Source organism: Schistocerca piceifrons, chromosome 2 (genome assembly GCF_021461385.2).
Source record: "Schistocerca piceifrons isolate TAMUIC-IGC-003096 chromosome 2, iqSchPice1.1, whole genome shotgun sequence".
Lineage (NCBI taxonomy): Eukaryota > Metazoa > Arthropoda > Insecta > Orthoptera > Acrididae > Schistocerca > Schistocerca piceifrons.
Window position 1 is genome coordinate 301,829,109 of NC_060139.1, and position 14,652 is coordinate 301,843,760.

Sequence of the window (14,652 nt, forward strand, 5' to 3'; positions counted from 1 at the left end):
CAGACGGAAGTGTCCCCGATGATAACGGGTCGAGATGACAGGAGACGTAGGGGTTGATCTGCTGGGGCCCCATGCACCAATCTGCCCGTTGTGGCAACTCCAGTTGAAATGACAGGAGACATGGGCGATGTGTCGGCGTCCGTTGGAGGAGGAGGAGGCGAATAGATTTGCTCTGACTGAGGATGGTCCTCCGGTTCCTGCATGGGCACGTCTCCTGGTGGCATCCGTTCTTGTGCTGGCATCGCGATGACAGTGAGAGGGGTGCATTGTTAGTATTGAGAGATGCCAAGATCCCGAGCGTCAGGTAGAGCCAAAGGTGGTGTGGCGGCATTTGGAACAGGCGTTGCTGGCTGCACACGAGGCCGAAGCTGGTCCGAATGACGCACTGCAACACCCGTGTCCATCTGGATTTCATACAGGCGTCTACTATGGTGTCTTAAGATGCAGCCCGGGCTCCATTTTGGCTGCCTGCCATATCCCCGTACCCAGACGAGGTCGTCAGCAGTGAACCAGCCAAGTGAAGGCACCCGTGGCCGTGAGGTGGAAGGCCGCAGAAGATGAAGTAGCGTGTGGGGCTGTCGGCCATGTAAGAGCTCAGCCGGGCTGTGGTCGCCCATGGGGGTGAAACGGTAAGACGCCAGAAACTGGAGAAGCGCATCATCAGCAGCAGAAGAAATCAGAAGTTTCCACATCTGAGCCTTAAATGTGCGGACCAGTCGTTCAGCCTCATCGTTGGATTTTGGATGGAACGGCGGGGCCGTGACATGCATAACGCCGTGATGAGCACAAAAACCCGCAAATTCGGAAGAGGCAAATTGTGGACCATTATCAGTAACAAGAGTAGAGGGGAGGCCTTCCAAAGAAAAAATGCGGGCGAGAGCACTGGTGGTTGCCGCGGTGGTAGGTGACGTGCAACGGACAATGAAAGGAAAGTTAGAGTAGGCGTCAATTACGAGGAGCCAATAAGTACCTAAAAGGGTCCCGCAAAGTCATCATGAATGCGCTCCCAGGGCTTCTCAGGCAAAGGCGATGGTGACAAAGATGACTTCGGGGCAGCGGCCTGTGATGCACGAGGGCCGCAGGCAGCGACCATGTGTGCTATTTCAGAGTCGATGCCAGGCCAGTACACATGACGGCACGTCAGAGATTTTGTGCGAGACACACCCCAGTGCCCTTGGTGAAGGAGGCACAAGACCGAAGCACGCAAAGATGCAGGTACCACAACACGCGGCAAAGCATTGTCAGTGGAGAGGAGGATAACACCATCCCTAGCCGTGAGGCGGTAGTGCAAAGTGTAGTAGTTCCACAATGGATCAGAAGTCTTAGCGGATGGGCGATCTGGCCAACCCTTCTGAATACAGCATAAAACCCGGGAGAGGGTAGGGTCAGAACCCATAGCCAGCCTGTCCCCAGTGATGGGGAACCCGTCCACAACCCGCTGCTCGGCAACATCCAGGTGGAAACACAGAAGTTCGTCCCTATCGTATGCCTGATCAGGACCCATGGGAAGAGCATCAGCATTTGCATGTTGAGCCGTTGGCCGGAAATGAATCTCATAATTGAAACGAGACAAGTAAAGAGCCCAACACTGGAGGCGGTGTGCAGCCTTGTCGTTGATGGATGAAACAAGGAAACAAGTGGTTTGTGATCCGTAACAAGATGAAATTTTGAGCCATAGAGAAAAACACCAAAAAACAACAAGAGCATAAATGATGGCCAAAGCTTTTTTCTCAATTTGAGAATACTTTTGTTGGGCATCCGTGAGCGTTTTGGAGGCATAAGCAATGGGTTGTTCCGAACCGTCAGAAAAACGGTGCGCAAGGACTGCACCGACCCCGTATTGAGAGGCGTCTGTGGCAAGAACAAGATGTTGGCCAGGTCGATAAGTAGCCAGGCATGGGGCCTGTTTCAGCATAGTCTTCAATTTCTGGAAAGCCGCTTCACATGACGCGGACCAGTGAAAAGGCACGTTTTTATGCAACAGGCGATGCAACGGCTGAGCCACCGAAGCCGCAGATGGTAAAAACTTGTGATAGTATGCTATTTTCCCCAAGAAGGCCTGCAGTTCCTTAACAGATGTAGGGTGAGGAAGGGCATCGATTGCAGCGACAGTTTGTTGAAGCAGACGAATACCATCCCGAGAGAGTTGAAACCCCAAGTACATGATAGATGCTTCAAAAAATTGTGATTTCTGAAGATTACACTTAATACCGGCAGTCTGTAAGACATGAAAAAGTGTGCGGAGATTTTGAAGATGTTCTTCAGTGGTGGAGCCAGTGACAATAATGTCGTCCATGTAATTGATACACCCAGGGACAGGGAGCAATAATTGTTCCAAGACATGCTGAAGGAGAGCAGGGGCGCTAGCAACCCCGAATGGCAAGCGTTGGTATTGATAGAGGCCGAAAGGTGTGTTAAGGACCAGAAACTGCCAGGAAGCAGCGTCGAGAGGAAGTTAATGATAAGCTTCTGACAGGTCAATTTTAGAAAAATACTGGCCTCCAGCAAGTTTAGTGAACAGTTCTTCAGGACGGGGCATAGGGTAAGTGTCGATGAGGCATTGAGCATTTACAGTGGCTTTGAAATCGCCACAGAGACGAATATCACCATTTGGCTTAGCAACGACAACAACAAGAGAGGACCACTCACTGGAAGTGACAGGAAGCAAGACCCCTGAAGTAGTGAGACGATCCAACTCCCGTTTTACCCGATCACGAAGGGCCACAGGAATGGGCCGAGCCCGAAAAAACTTAGGCCAAGCAGTGGGTTTGAGTGTGATATGAGCTTCAAAGTCATTTGCACGGCCTAACCCAGGAGAAAAAAAGGGACAAAAATGTCGTCAACAAGGAATCCAGTTGAGCATAAGGAATAGCATCAGAGACAATATAGACAGAGTCATCTATGGAGAACCCAAAAACGCGAAAGGCATCGAAACCAAAAAGATTTTCTGCGTTGCTCTGGTCGACCACAAATATGGGAACAGTGCAAACGATGGATTTGTAAGATACCTCAGCATTAAACGGTCCCAAGAGAGAAATCTCCTGTTTATTGTACGTCCGTAATTGCCGAGTGACAGGTAACAGGAGTGATGAACCCAACTGAAGATACGTCTGAGAATTAATTATAGTGGCAGCAGAACCGGTATCCACTTGCATGCGAACATCTTGACCAAGGACTTGGACAGTGAGGAATAACTTCCCTGAAAGGGAAGAAGTCCAATTGACAGACAACACAGAATCAAAATCAGCATCATGTTCATGAACATCATGTATGTGGTCCGATTTGCAAACGGAAGACACATGACCTTTCTTTTTGCAATTGCGACATACAGCCCAACGTTGGGGACAATCCTCATGTGAATGTTTTGTAAAACACCGTGGACATGAAGGAAGTTGCCAGGGGTTTTGCTGCAGTTTCTTAGCGGGTTGTTTATGGCTAGGCCGAGGCTGCGCGTGGGAGTGCACTGCGGCCATGTCGGCCGGCGGGGACGCGCCGCACGCGTCGTCAACAGTGCACAGAGGTTGTATTTCTCCGACATCACCCCACGCCTCTATTTGTGCCCCAGCGGCGCGAGAAATTTCAAAAGACAGCGCAATGGAGAGAACTTCATCTAGAGTCAGATTCGCCAACTGAAGGGCACGTTGCCGAACTTCTTTGTCGGGCGCCGACCGGATAATAACATCCTGTACCATGGAATCGGCATAGGATTCTTTGTGAGCGTCAGGAACAAATTGACACTTTCGACTGAGGCCATGAAGTTCAGCAGCCCAAGCGTGATAGGATTGATGTGGCTGTTTTTGACAACTATAAAAGGCAACCCGAGAGGCTACCACATGCGTTTGCTTTTGAAAATAGACAGACAGAAGTGAGCACATTTCAGCAAAGGACAAAGATGCAGGATCCTTCAAAGGAGCGACAACAACCGATACATTTGAGGTGAAATCCAGGAAAGGAACAGAGACTTACATGGTTGTTCGTCCGTGACATGAAATGCCAAGAAGTGCTGTCGAAGACTTTTTCATAATTGGACCAGTCTTCCGCCATCTCATCATAATGAGGAAAAGGAGGTATAGCCAACGATGAGCCCCGCATTTGACGCCGCAACGAAATCGTGAATCGGCGCTGTTAGAAGCATTTGCTCTTCAAGGAGATTTTGCAATAGTTGCTCGACAGTAGCCATGGAACCCTGTGAGTCTACAGTGAAAAGGAAAAATCCACTACCTCGCCGCCAATTGTTAGAACTTCAAGTTTAACACATGTATTTCGGAACAACACAACAACACATATGTCACAGAGTAAGTTGACAAGTAAGACATGTGTACACGTTAGCATTCGAATGAGCACCGAGTCCCAGTCTAGCGGCCGCTGCTCGGCTGGCTGTTGTCGCAGCTGCTGCATGGCTGGCAGACAGCGCCACACGTAGAGGACGCGCGTAATTGCACGGCGGCACGTCACAACAGAGAGAGAGAGAGAGAGAGAGAGAGAGAGAGAGAGAGAGAGAGAGAGAGAGAGAGAGAGTGTGTGTGTGTGTGTGTGTGTGTGTGTGTGTGTGTGTGTGTGTGTGTGTGGGCCACACACACAATTGTTGCATGCATTTTATTTGTCATCCTTTACATATTGCTCATCTCACACTGAAGAGCCAAACAAACTGGTACACCTGCCTAATATCATGTAGGGTTCCTGCAAGCATGCAGAAGTGCCGCAACACAATGTGGTATGCCCTCGACTAATGTCAGATGTCTGAAGTAGTGCTGGAGGGAATTGACACAATGAACCCTCTAGGGCGCAGAGCTGTCCATAAATAAGTAAGAGTGGGGGGGGGGGGGGGGGGGTCGTCTCTGAACAGCATGTTGCAAGGCACACCAGATATGCTCAATAATGTTTATGTCTGGCAGTTTGTTTAAACTCAGAAGAGTGTTCCTGGAGCCACTCTGTGGCAATTATGGATGTGTGGGGTGTCACATTGTCCTGCTGGAATTGCCAAAGTCCATTGAAATGCATAATGGACATGAATGGATGCAGGTGATCAGACAGGATGCTTATGTATGTGTCACCTATCAGAGTCATATCTACACATATCGAGAGTAGCATATCACTCCAACTGCATATGCCCGACACCATTATAGAGCATCCACCACCTTGTTTCCAGTCATCATGTTTCCAGTCATCATGTTTCCAGTCATCATGTTTCCAGTCATCAACAGTCCCATGTTAGTGTTGATGGGCCTAAGCAAGGTGTAAAGCTTTGTGTCATGCAGTCATCAAGGGTACACAAGTGGGCCTCCAACTCCAAAAGCCCATATTGATGGTGTTTTGTTGAATGGTTTGCACCCTGACACTTCTTTATGGCCCAGCATTGAAATCTGCAGCAATTTTCAGAAGGGTTGCACTTCTGTCATGTTGAAAGATTCTCTTCAGTTGTCATTGGTTACATTCCTGCAGGATATTCTTCTGGCTGCAGCGATGTCAGGGATTTGATGTTTTACCGGATTCCTGATATTCATAGTACACTTGAGAAATGGTCATATGGGAAAAATCTCCACTTCATCACTACCTCAGAGATGCTGTGTCCCATCACTTGAGCGCTGACTACAACACCATGTTCAAACTCACTTAAATCTTGACAACCTGCATTGTAACAGTAGTAATCGATCTAACAACTGTGCCAGACACTTGTTGTCTTATGTAGGCACTGCCGACTGCAGTGCTGTATTCTGCTGTTTACATATTTCTGTATTTGAATACGCATCCCTACACCAGTTTTTTGGCAATTCCATGTAAATTGATGACAAAAACAGTAATATTTGCTGCTAAGAACTTCAGATTGACAACGCAATTCCTACCATTCCAAATGTGACTAGCAAACACATGTAAGCTTCACACATGCTATAACATACAAATAACTACTTTTCACACTCTGTTATGGTTTCTCACTGCTCGTTAAGTTGCTAAACAATACATAAGCTTGTTGCGAACTGAAGGATGACTCTTATTCATGCACCAAAAATTTCAATAAATATCTGGATTGATTTACTGGTAAACACAAGGGGTTTGTGGTCGGTCTAGAGACAGGTGAGAAGAGCAATGAGACAGGTGAGAAGAGCAATGAGACAGGGTGTAGAAGGGGAGGCTGATGGGTGGGAAGGAGAGGCAGTAAGGGTGATTTTGTACTTTGTTAGTTTACTCAAGAAAAGGGAAGTGCCTGAGAGCTCGGCAACACTATTTATCTTGTTCATATGCCTGTTGATCATTCAGTCAACTATGTAGCAAGTGGTTGCCTTTACTTCTTCCAAAATATCTTGTGCTGTAGCTTTGTGGGTAGTAAGTAAAAACATTCTTTGCAGAACTAGGAAGTATTTGGAAGGACTCTTGTCCATTAAGACAGCTTTCAACCTGATGATATTTGTGTAAATGGGATTATATGTGTAGATTACCTTGATGTTCGCATGAGATCTGGTAGAAACTTCAGATCATAAAGGCCTATCTGGTATTAGAGCACTATTTTCTACTTGGAGAAGAATGTGAAACAATGGCTAATCATCTAAATACTTAATTAATTTTTTGATTTTGTTATGTACACAATTATTTTATCATCTTTGCTTCTTGTGAAGTGGAAGAGGTCTTTGAAATAAGAAAATAAATTCAGCTTGACATTTTTCACCAAATGTTCAAGCAGTTTCTAAGGGTGAAAATTCATATCTTTTACTTTTGACTTTATTTTCATAGCTCTTCATCAGCTACTCTGTTTTATTTGTTTTCTGAACATACTTAGTGAATAAATGACAGCATAAGCAGACTACATGTATTACAGTCAAAGATAAAAATTGTGCACCTACTTGTGTGTAATAATATATCTAATTTTATTCAGTAACCAAGTTGAATCAAAGGGAAAGTACCGCACTATATTTGTTGTGCAGGTCTGTGATCAGAAGGTGCTCCTGCTGTCACCACAGCAGAACTTAAGGTTTCCTTCTGCAGAACACATCCGTGAAGTTGTTGTAAACATCTGTACAGAATCTCCTCCATCATCTGTTGTGCTTGATGGTAGTTTAGTGGGGCAGATTGACACAACTGTTGCCAAGGTAAGATGACAAATGTTAATTTATTTTTGAAACTCCAAAAGTGATTTACCACTGACGTAATTCATATCTTATTACTGATGTTGCTTTTCTCCTTCAATTAATACCACTCTACTGTAACTAGAATTCACCTTTTATTAGTGCAGTGTAGGTTATACTATAAAGAAACCTACTGTCAGATTAAGGTTGTGTGCCAATCAGAAATTCATACTTGGGACTTCACCTATCGCATGCAATGCCTACAATGACACATACAAATTTATTCAATGCTCAGTTCAATTATGAATATCTTGCTGCATTAGCACTCACGGGAGAAAGAATATCGCACAGGATATCTATCTAGATAATAAATATGGAAATTTATTTCACTCTGCAGCTGAATGAAAGATTTCTTCTAAAAACACTTGTAAGTTTATAGCTAACCCATTCTAAATCTTATTGTTTTCACAGGGAATCCTAACATTGGTAAGCTATGACGGACATTCAGATGGCTGTTTGACTGTTATATTGAAAGGCAGTGGTACATATTGTACTTTATCAGGAATGAATTATCTAAAATATTTTCATAACTCTCAGTGTAAAGCATAGGTGCTGCATTTTGTTCTATTTTTATCATTTTTTACTGATGTTTTGCGCTTCAGAAACCCATTTTGTCATATGATGAAGAGAAATATGTATAGCATTTCCCAGTGTGCATAATAATTTATACCTTCCCCATTTTGCACCACAAATTCAAAAGTGACAACTTTTGGCTCAGTAACTCAGAATTTACACATGAAGGATAGATTACTATTTAAGTTGTAAATCAAGAAATGGTAATGACTGTTAATTGAAAATCATAGATACATTAGTATCCCCAATACTAGTGCATTCTTTCTTGAAGAATGCTGTGCTTATTTTTCACTCATATTACATCAGTCATATCTAGGGGTCTAAATTTGTTCATTTGTTCATTCACATTGCACGAATACACACAAATAATAACTGGAGATGTATGTTGTTGCAAGAGAGAGTTTTGTTTATTTATTTATTTATTTATTTTTAATATTGCATCATTTTTCACTACTGTCCTACCATCTTCAGTAGGCATTTTGTTTTAATACTATTTTTCATTGAATATCTTACAATTTTGTGACATTTTTTGGGGCAGCCAACATGTCGTCTTACTTTTCAAAACTAAATATGCACCTTCAGTTTGTTTCCTGGTTTTTGGTTAAAATATTAAGTCAGTATTATGAGCATTTGTGTAGTTCATTGTTTTTGTCTGTATTTAGCTGAGAATTTTAGTTTTGTTTTAGTTTTATTTGTGCTCCTCTGTTGGTCACAATTAAGAAATTAAGTCATTATTTCCAAAGATGCTACTAAACTTAGTTATAAGATGGAATCAGAAGGCATGACAATGCTATTATTTGCCTAGTTGGAAAGTAATTTATTTATATCAGAAAAGTTTTTTTCCAAATTGTTTGATTTTACTTTTTCAGGTGTTAAAATTACTTTGTCAAGATCTGAAGAATCGAAATGTGAGCTTTTATCTATGGAGGTGGAACAGGCAGACAGAGAAATCATTTCTAGGTATAGATATGAAAATGGGGTCATATTTCACCCATGCAGACACACTTGAGGATATATTCAAAGGTATAATACTTACAAATTTACTTAAAATTTTAAGTCATGTTATTAGGCAATTTTCTTTCAGGGCAAGTGAACATAGCTTAGTAGTAATAGTAGTAGTATTATTAGTATTAGTATTAGTATTATGATGATGATTATGATGATTATGATTATGATGATGATGTTGTAACAGTTAAGATCTGAGACAGTTTTGAAACTGTCAATGTACCTTTTTATGTTAATTACACTTTTTTGTAGATAGCAGAATAGCTATTAGTCTAGAACTGTTGGTAATTATTCTAACACCTTGTTTTTATATAGTGAAGATTGTTTTCAGGTTTGTCTTTTTAAGACCCCAGATGATGAAGATGTAGGTAATGGCAAAAGTATGTGAAGTAGACAATTCTGCTGTACTGCCTACTACACACCATACTAGTTAAATAAAAGCAAGTAGAGCTTAGCTTGTTAGTGAGATAGAGAATGTGGGCTTTGCAGTCTAAACTTTGGTCAATATGCACACCTAAAAATTTGGTGACAATTACCATCACAATTCATTTATTTTTAATTCTGAGGTCCAGGTCATGATGTGACTGTTTTTCTGTAACAAACATAATTAGTTTTTGAAAGATTGAAGGTTAACTTGTTCATTTCAAATCCATTTTGAATATATTCCGAAACTCTGGTTGTAGATGTTGGCCATATGAGGCATATATCAGTTATAACATCATTTGTGTCATTTGTAAACACAGTTACATAAATACCATAAAATGGAATTTCAGTATTATTTACATAAATGAGAAACAAGAGAAGCCCCTAGGACTCTGCCTTGTGGTACCCATATTGGGACACTTTGAGTATCAGATTTGTAAATAATACTTTAGTTTTCATGTTTTTAGAAATAATTTCTACCACCTGTCTACTATTTAAGAGATATAAGTGAAACAGTTTCTTTACTGCTTCTTGTATACCAACAGCTTCTAATTTATCTAACAAGATATCATGTTGAACACTATGCAAGTTCATTCCTACTGTATTATATTTTCTGTCTAGTACTGTTACTACATTTGTAATGAACTGAGTAATAGTTGATTCTGTACTTGTGTCTCTGTAAAAATTGTGTTGATTTACAAACAAGACATTAAACACATAATCGTTCCTGCATATATTAAGTACCACTGAGGAATATTAACACCTTAATATACTTATCTTTCTAAAGTTTCAGACAAAGCAAATGAGAAGGGGGAGACAGTGACAGAGCCTCCAGCAAATTCTGGTGAACCATAGAAGTTATTAGTGAATACCTGATTCCCTACATTGGCACTATAGCAGCCTAATCAGAAGAGATGGAGAAGAAGCAAAACTGAGTTTGAGTGTATCTTGACTGAATAGAACAGTTTATACATGAGCCATTTTTACATGCAATTGAGGTCTTGGGGGAAGATGGTGTCATCTGTGAGAAGTAAACATCCTAGCATTTTGGGATTGGCTGACTTTAATACAGACTGGGATGTATCACTGATTAGTTGAATAAGAACTGCAGAAAGTTTCTGCAATATTTTTGCTCAGTAAAATGTTCCTTAAATGTGAGACTTTGTATACGGCTTTCAGTATTAAATGTGGAGACTGATAGTGAAACTAAATGCTGTAAAATAAATCAATCAAGGAAATGGACATTTTTATAATGTAAGAATAAAGAGAGTTCCAAAATAATTCAGTCTGTTAACTTGTATTGTCTTAGGTTTATTTAAAAAAAAAGAAAAAAAAAGAGCTTCAGTCTCTCCATAGTCTCAGAGAACTTTTTCTTTTGAATCATTTCAACTGAGTCAAACCAACATTTGATTTGAGACATCTGCTTTACTCTTAACTTTCATCTGAGTTGTCACATACCAATACTCTGTAATTAATTTAGTGAGCCTCAGAATCCTTGTTGGTCTTATTTGTTCCCACCCAACAATAGTGCCTATCATTCTATTTCCTAGACCTCATAACAATATTATTGCCATTCAGTACTTGATACAGTAATTTTAGGTGTTTCTATAAAGGTACTCCTTAGCACCCAAAATACGTTTAATATTCTCCATCAGACATTTAGCCTGTTGACTTCTGTTTCAGGATCTTCAGCCCACGTGTGTTTAGTAATTTTCCTGATATTTTGGCAGTATGAGTGGCTGCCATTGTCAAAGGTTCACCCTCCATTTCTGGTGGTTGATGGCAGTTGGACCTGTGGATGGAGGTTATATGTATCTGTCGTGTTTAAGTCTGAGGAACTGTCCCTTTTCATTATGGCTGTGGTTCTCCCCTTGCTATCTGTAATGGTCATTCACTGCCATTTATGCTGGCAAAACACCAGGAAATTGGTCAAACAAATGTTGGCTGAAGATCCTGAGATGACAACCTACAGGGAATACATCAATAAGTGGCCACAAGTGCCTCAACAATTTTGTACTCTGTCAGGTTGCTGAATACATGACTACCCCTGTATCTGACTATTTTCTGCACTAATGTTAACTCTTGAATGTTTTTGTAGAGATTATTTTGGTTCTAGTTTATATTCATGCTTTGCACTATTTTTTGACAAGAGACGTATTTTTTAAAGACAAAAGGTGTTAATGAATATATGTATTCATAGGTAATCATGGAGTTAGTGTTGGTTTGTTTCATGTTCTGTGGATCATTTATACAGTAATTTGTAATTATAGGAAGAAGTGATTGAAGCCACCACTGACTATTAACTGTTTGCTCTTGTCTGACAGATATCAGAGTAAGCAATCCAATTTCCCCCATAAACAGTTTTAAATTTCCCAGTGGGGATCTGTATGCAGTTACAATTAAAATTGAACTGATTTTCAATATTAATTCACACTTCTATGTGCTGATCAATACAAAATCTACTAGTCTAAATGTTTTTGAACATGGGTTCGGTCTTAATATCTCCTTTCCCCATATTAGTTCTGCATGAGTAATCTGCTAGAGTCTAATCTTTTATATGTAATTTATCTAATCCTATGGTTATGTGGTGCTCAAATAGACACAAGTTGTCTGTCTAGATTTCACAATCACAAGAGAAGCTCTTCTGCCTTATTACTCGATCCTTTCATATTTTGATGAAATAAGCTAGTACATGCCTTCTCTCTGCCATTTAAATGACTTATTATGGTTCTGCTGTTCTACACATTCCCTTATGATGTGTTGCAGACAATTGACTGAGCATTTCACTTTTTATAAACAGTAGTGTAAATCTTTTGAGAGAGCACTACTGTGATTTGTCAGCAGCACATGCATTTTCTTACAGTAATAAAACCAAAAGAAAATACCTATTTATTGAAAATGGGATCATAAGAGCTGCTTTTCTGCCTTGTGTCAATTACAGCAAGCTCAGTATTAGTACTCTGCAACATTATCATCACTCCTGAGTCTGGTTTTGCAGAACAGTATTTTATTTGTAAAATAAATGCCAAACAGGACAACACAACTGTCAAAATACTAGTGTATCACTGTTACAGTTTTACTTTGTTTTATTTCAATTTTTTTAATAGTTGTCATATTTACAGTATTTGTGCTTGCAATTTTTGCTTGAAATGAAGGTAAAATCATAATTTTACTAACAATAAATAAAATGTTGATGGTCCTAAGCAGAAATTACCATGTCCTAGATGTACAGTTATTTTTGATAATACTTCAGAACACAAGCTCCTTTAATAAATGTAGTAAATGAGTATTCAGAGAACTTTTCAGAGTATTTAAACCTGGCAAGAACTGTGTTTCTGCTTAAGAAAGGTAATACAGAAGACATAGAGAACTACAGGCTCATTTCCCAGCTGGCATCACTAAAAAAAGGAAATATAAACAGTTACCGAAGATAGTCTAATTGATTACTGGAATATATACAACCTTCTAAGTGAGTCTCAGTTTGGGTTCTTATGTGGTAGACATACAGAATCAGGCATAATAGACTTCACATGTGGTATTTAATGCTGTAAACATGGATGAGTGTGTTATAGGCATCTTCTTATATCTTTCTAAATTTTTTGATACTACAAAACTGTTGAGGCTTTTGAGGCTTCTTAACATGTTGCCTGCTGATTTTTGTCTCAGTACCTTCAACCAACATTTTCTGACTGACTCATGCTGGAAAATGTGGAAAAATAGTATTAAAAATGTTAGCCAAACATCCTGAGATAAAAGCCAACAGGGTTTTGATGCTGTTGACCTCAAAATTCCACTAAATAATCTATAACCATTAGGCACAGTCAATGACTGGTTCCAACCATAACCTAGCAGATGAGTTACAAGGAGCAGGGATAACACAGACTTTAAATAGCGTTAAACTTTTAATGAAAAACTTACATGTGAAGTGTCCTGTTCACCATGACCATCTCAAATAACTTTCACCCCAGAAGAAAAATAAATAAATGAATCAAATTAATTTTATTTAGCTACCATACGGACACTAACCATCATGTTTGCCTTTCTTCTATCTTTGTTCATTATGAATATATGAATAGCGTTACATGTTATGCAAAAATTTTTAAATTTTTATTTAGCAGTCCACTTCCTCTCCTCAAGACCTGTTCAAAAATGTGTAACAGTATACCATTCATGTAAAAATGACATTGTTAAAAACATAACACCAAATTGGCTTCGACTCTCCTGTTACAGCACACTGTACAGGTATAGTGGAATTTGTCTGCTTGCTTGAGTTGGCAATAAACAAATCGAAGCAAACTCATTCAGCCTCGTTTGTACTGACCACCCAAAATGAGTAGCATGTATACCCTTTCCTCTTTGTTGTAAATTGTAGTCACTCAAACTTTCAACTGAAATTGGTTGCCTGAATGACCAGTGCACATTTTTCTTGGGTTCCCATATGTTTGTTGTCAGCTCCAGCTAGTGAGCAATTTATCCCCACTGTACTAGAACAGGAGAGTCAAAGGCAATTCTGTGTCACTTTCTTAATAATGTTGTGTTCATATGAATGGTACACTGACACATTTTTGAATATCTCTTGAGGAAACAAGGTGGATTACCAAATTCTCTCTCCTAAAGACAGCAATATTATTGTCACTTGGAGAATAAGAGAACTCCTTGGAGAGAAAACAAACTCAGAAGCAAATTAACAACTGGCCAATATAAAACAAAGTTCTATTGAAAATAAAGAAAATTTGTCATTAATTTCAGTTTGTAGGAGGAAAATGACATTGTTTGTTCAAATGTAGACAGTACCTCTGTGTAATGAATAACAAACACAAAATTTCTGGGCCTGCCCTGTTGGCCGAGCGGTTCTAGGCGCTACAGACGAACCGCGCGATCGCTACAGTCACAGGTTCGAATCCTGCCTCAAGCATGGATGTGTGTGATGTCCATAGCCTAGTTAGGTTTAAGTAGTTCTAAGTTCTAGGGGACACAGAATTGCCTTTGACTCTCCTGTACTAGTACAGTGGGGACTGATGGCCTCAGAAGTCAAGTCCCATAGTGCTCACAGCTATTTGAACCATTTTAACAAAATTTCTGGGAATGAATATTGATTCTCAATTCAAATTGGGTGAACACACAAAGATATTTGCAGGGTTTCATCAGCTTATTGTGACCTTAGTCCCATCATCAGTATGTAATAGCCAGTATCATAATTTCATATAATTCATATGTGTACTGTGTAACTATGGAATTCTTTACTGGTGCACAATGCACAAAATATGAACACAGTTTACAAACTACTGAAAAAGGTGATAAGAATAATAACCAGAAACAGTACCCAGAATCAATATAAAGATGTGTTCAAAACAATGGAGGTTTAAACTACACCATGTGACAACATTTACCAATCAGTTGTGCACTATGATAATTGCAGCACAAATGACTGTCCATAACCATGGACCAAAATGTAGACAGAACTTCCACTTACTAAGAAGAATAAACATAATACTCAAAATATCATTGTCAACCAAGGAATAACGGTACACAA

The 14,652-nt window shown here is 40.0% G+C and overlaps 1 protein-coding gene across 3 annotated transcripts in view; it reads left to right on the forward strand.

The window, feature by feature from the left end:
- The window catches only part of LOC124775363 (sodium-independent sulfate anion transporter-like), a 223,709-nt gene extending 211,504 nt beyond the window's left edge, over positions 1-12,205 (forward strand). For all 3 annotated transcript variants that reach the window (XM_047250197.1, XM_047250198.1, XM_047250195.1), the window contains exons 10-12: positions 6,918-7,082; positions 8,561-8,714; positions 9,907-12,205. In XM_047250197.1, coding sequence (XP_047106153.1) covers positions 6,918-7,082; positions 8,561-8,714; positions 9,907-9,974 — 387 coding nt within the window. In that variant the 3' untranslated portion in view covers positions 9,975-12,205. The remainder of the gene's footprint in view (positions 1-6,917; positions 7,083-8,560; positions 8,715-9,906) is intronic.
- Positions 12,206-14,652: the final 2,447 nt, after the last annotated feature.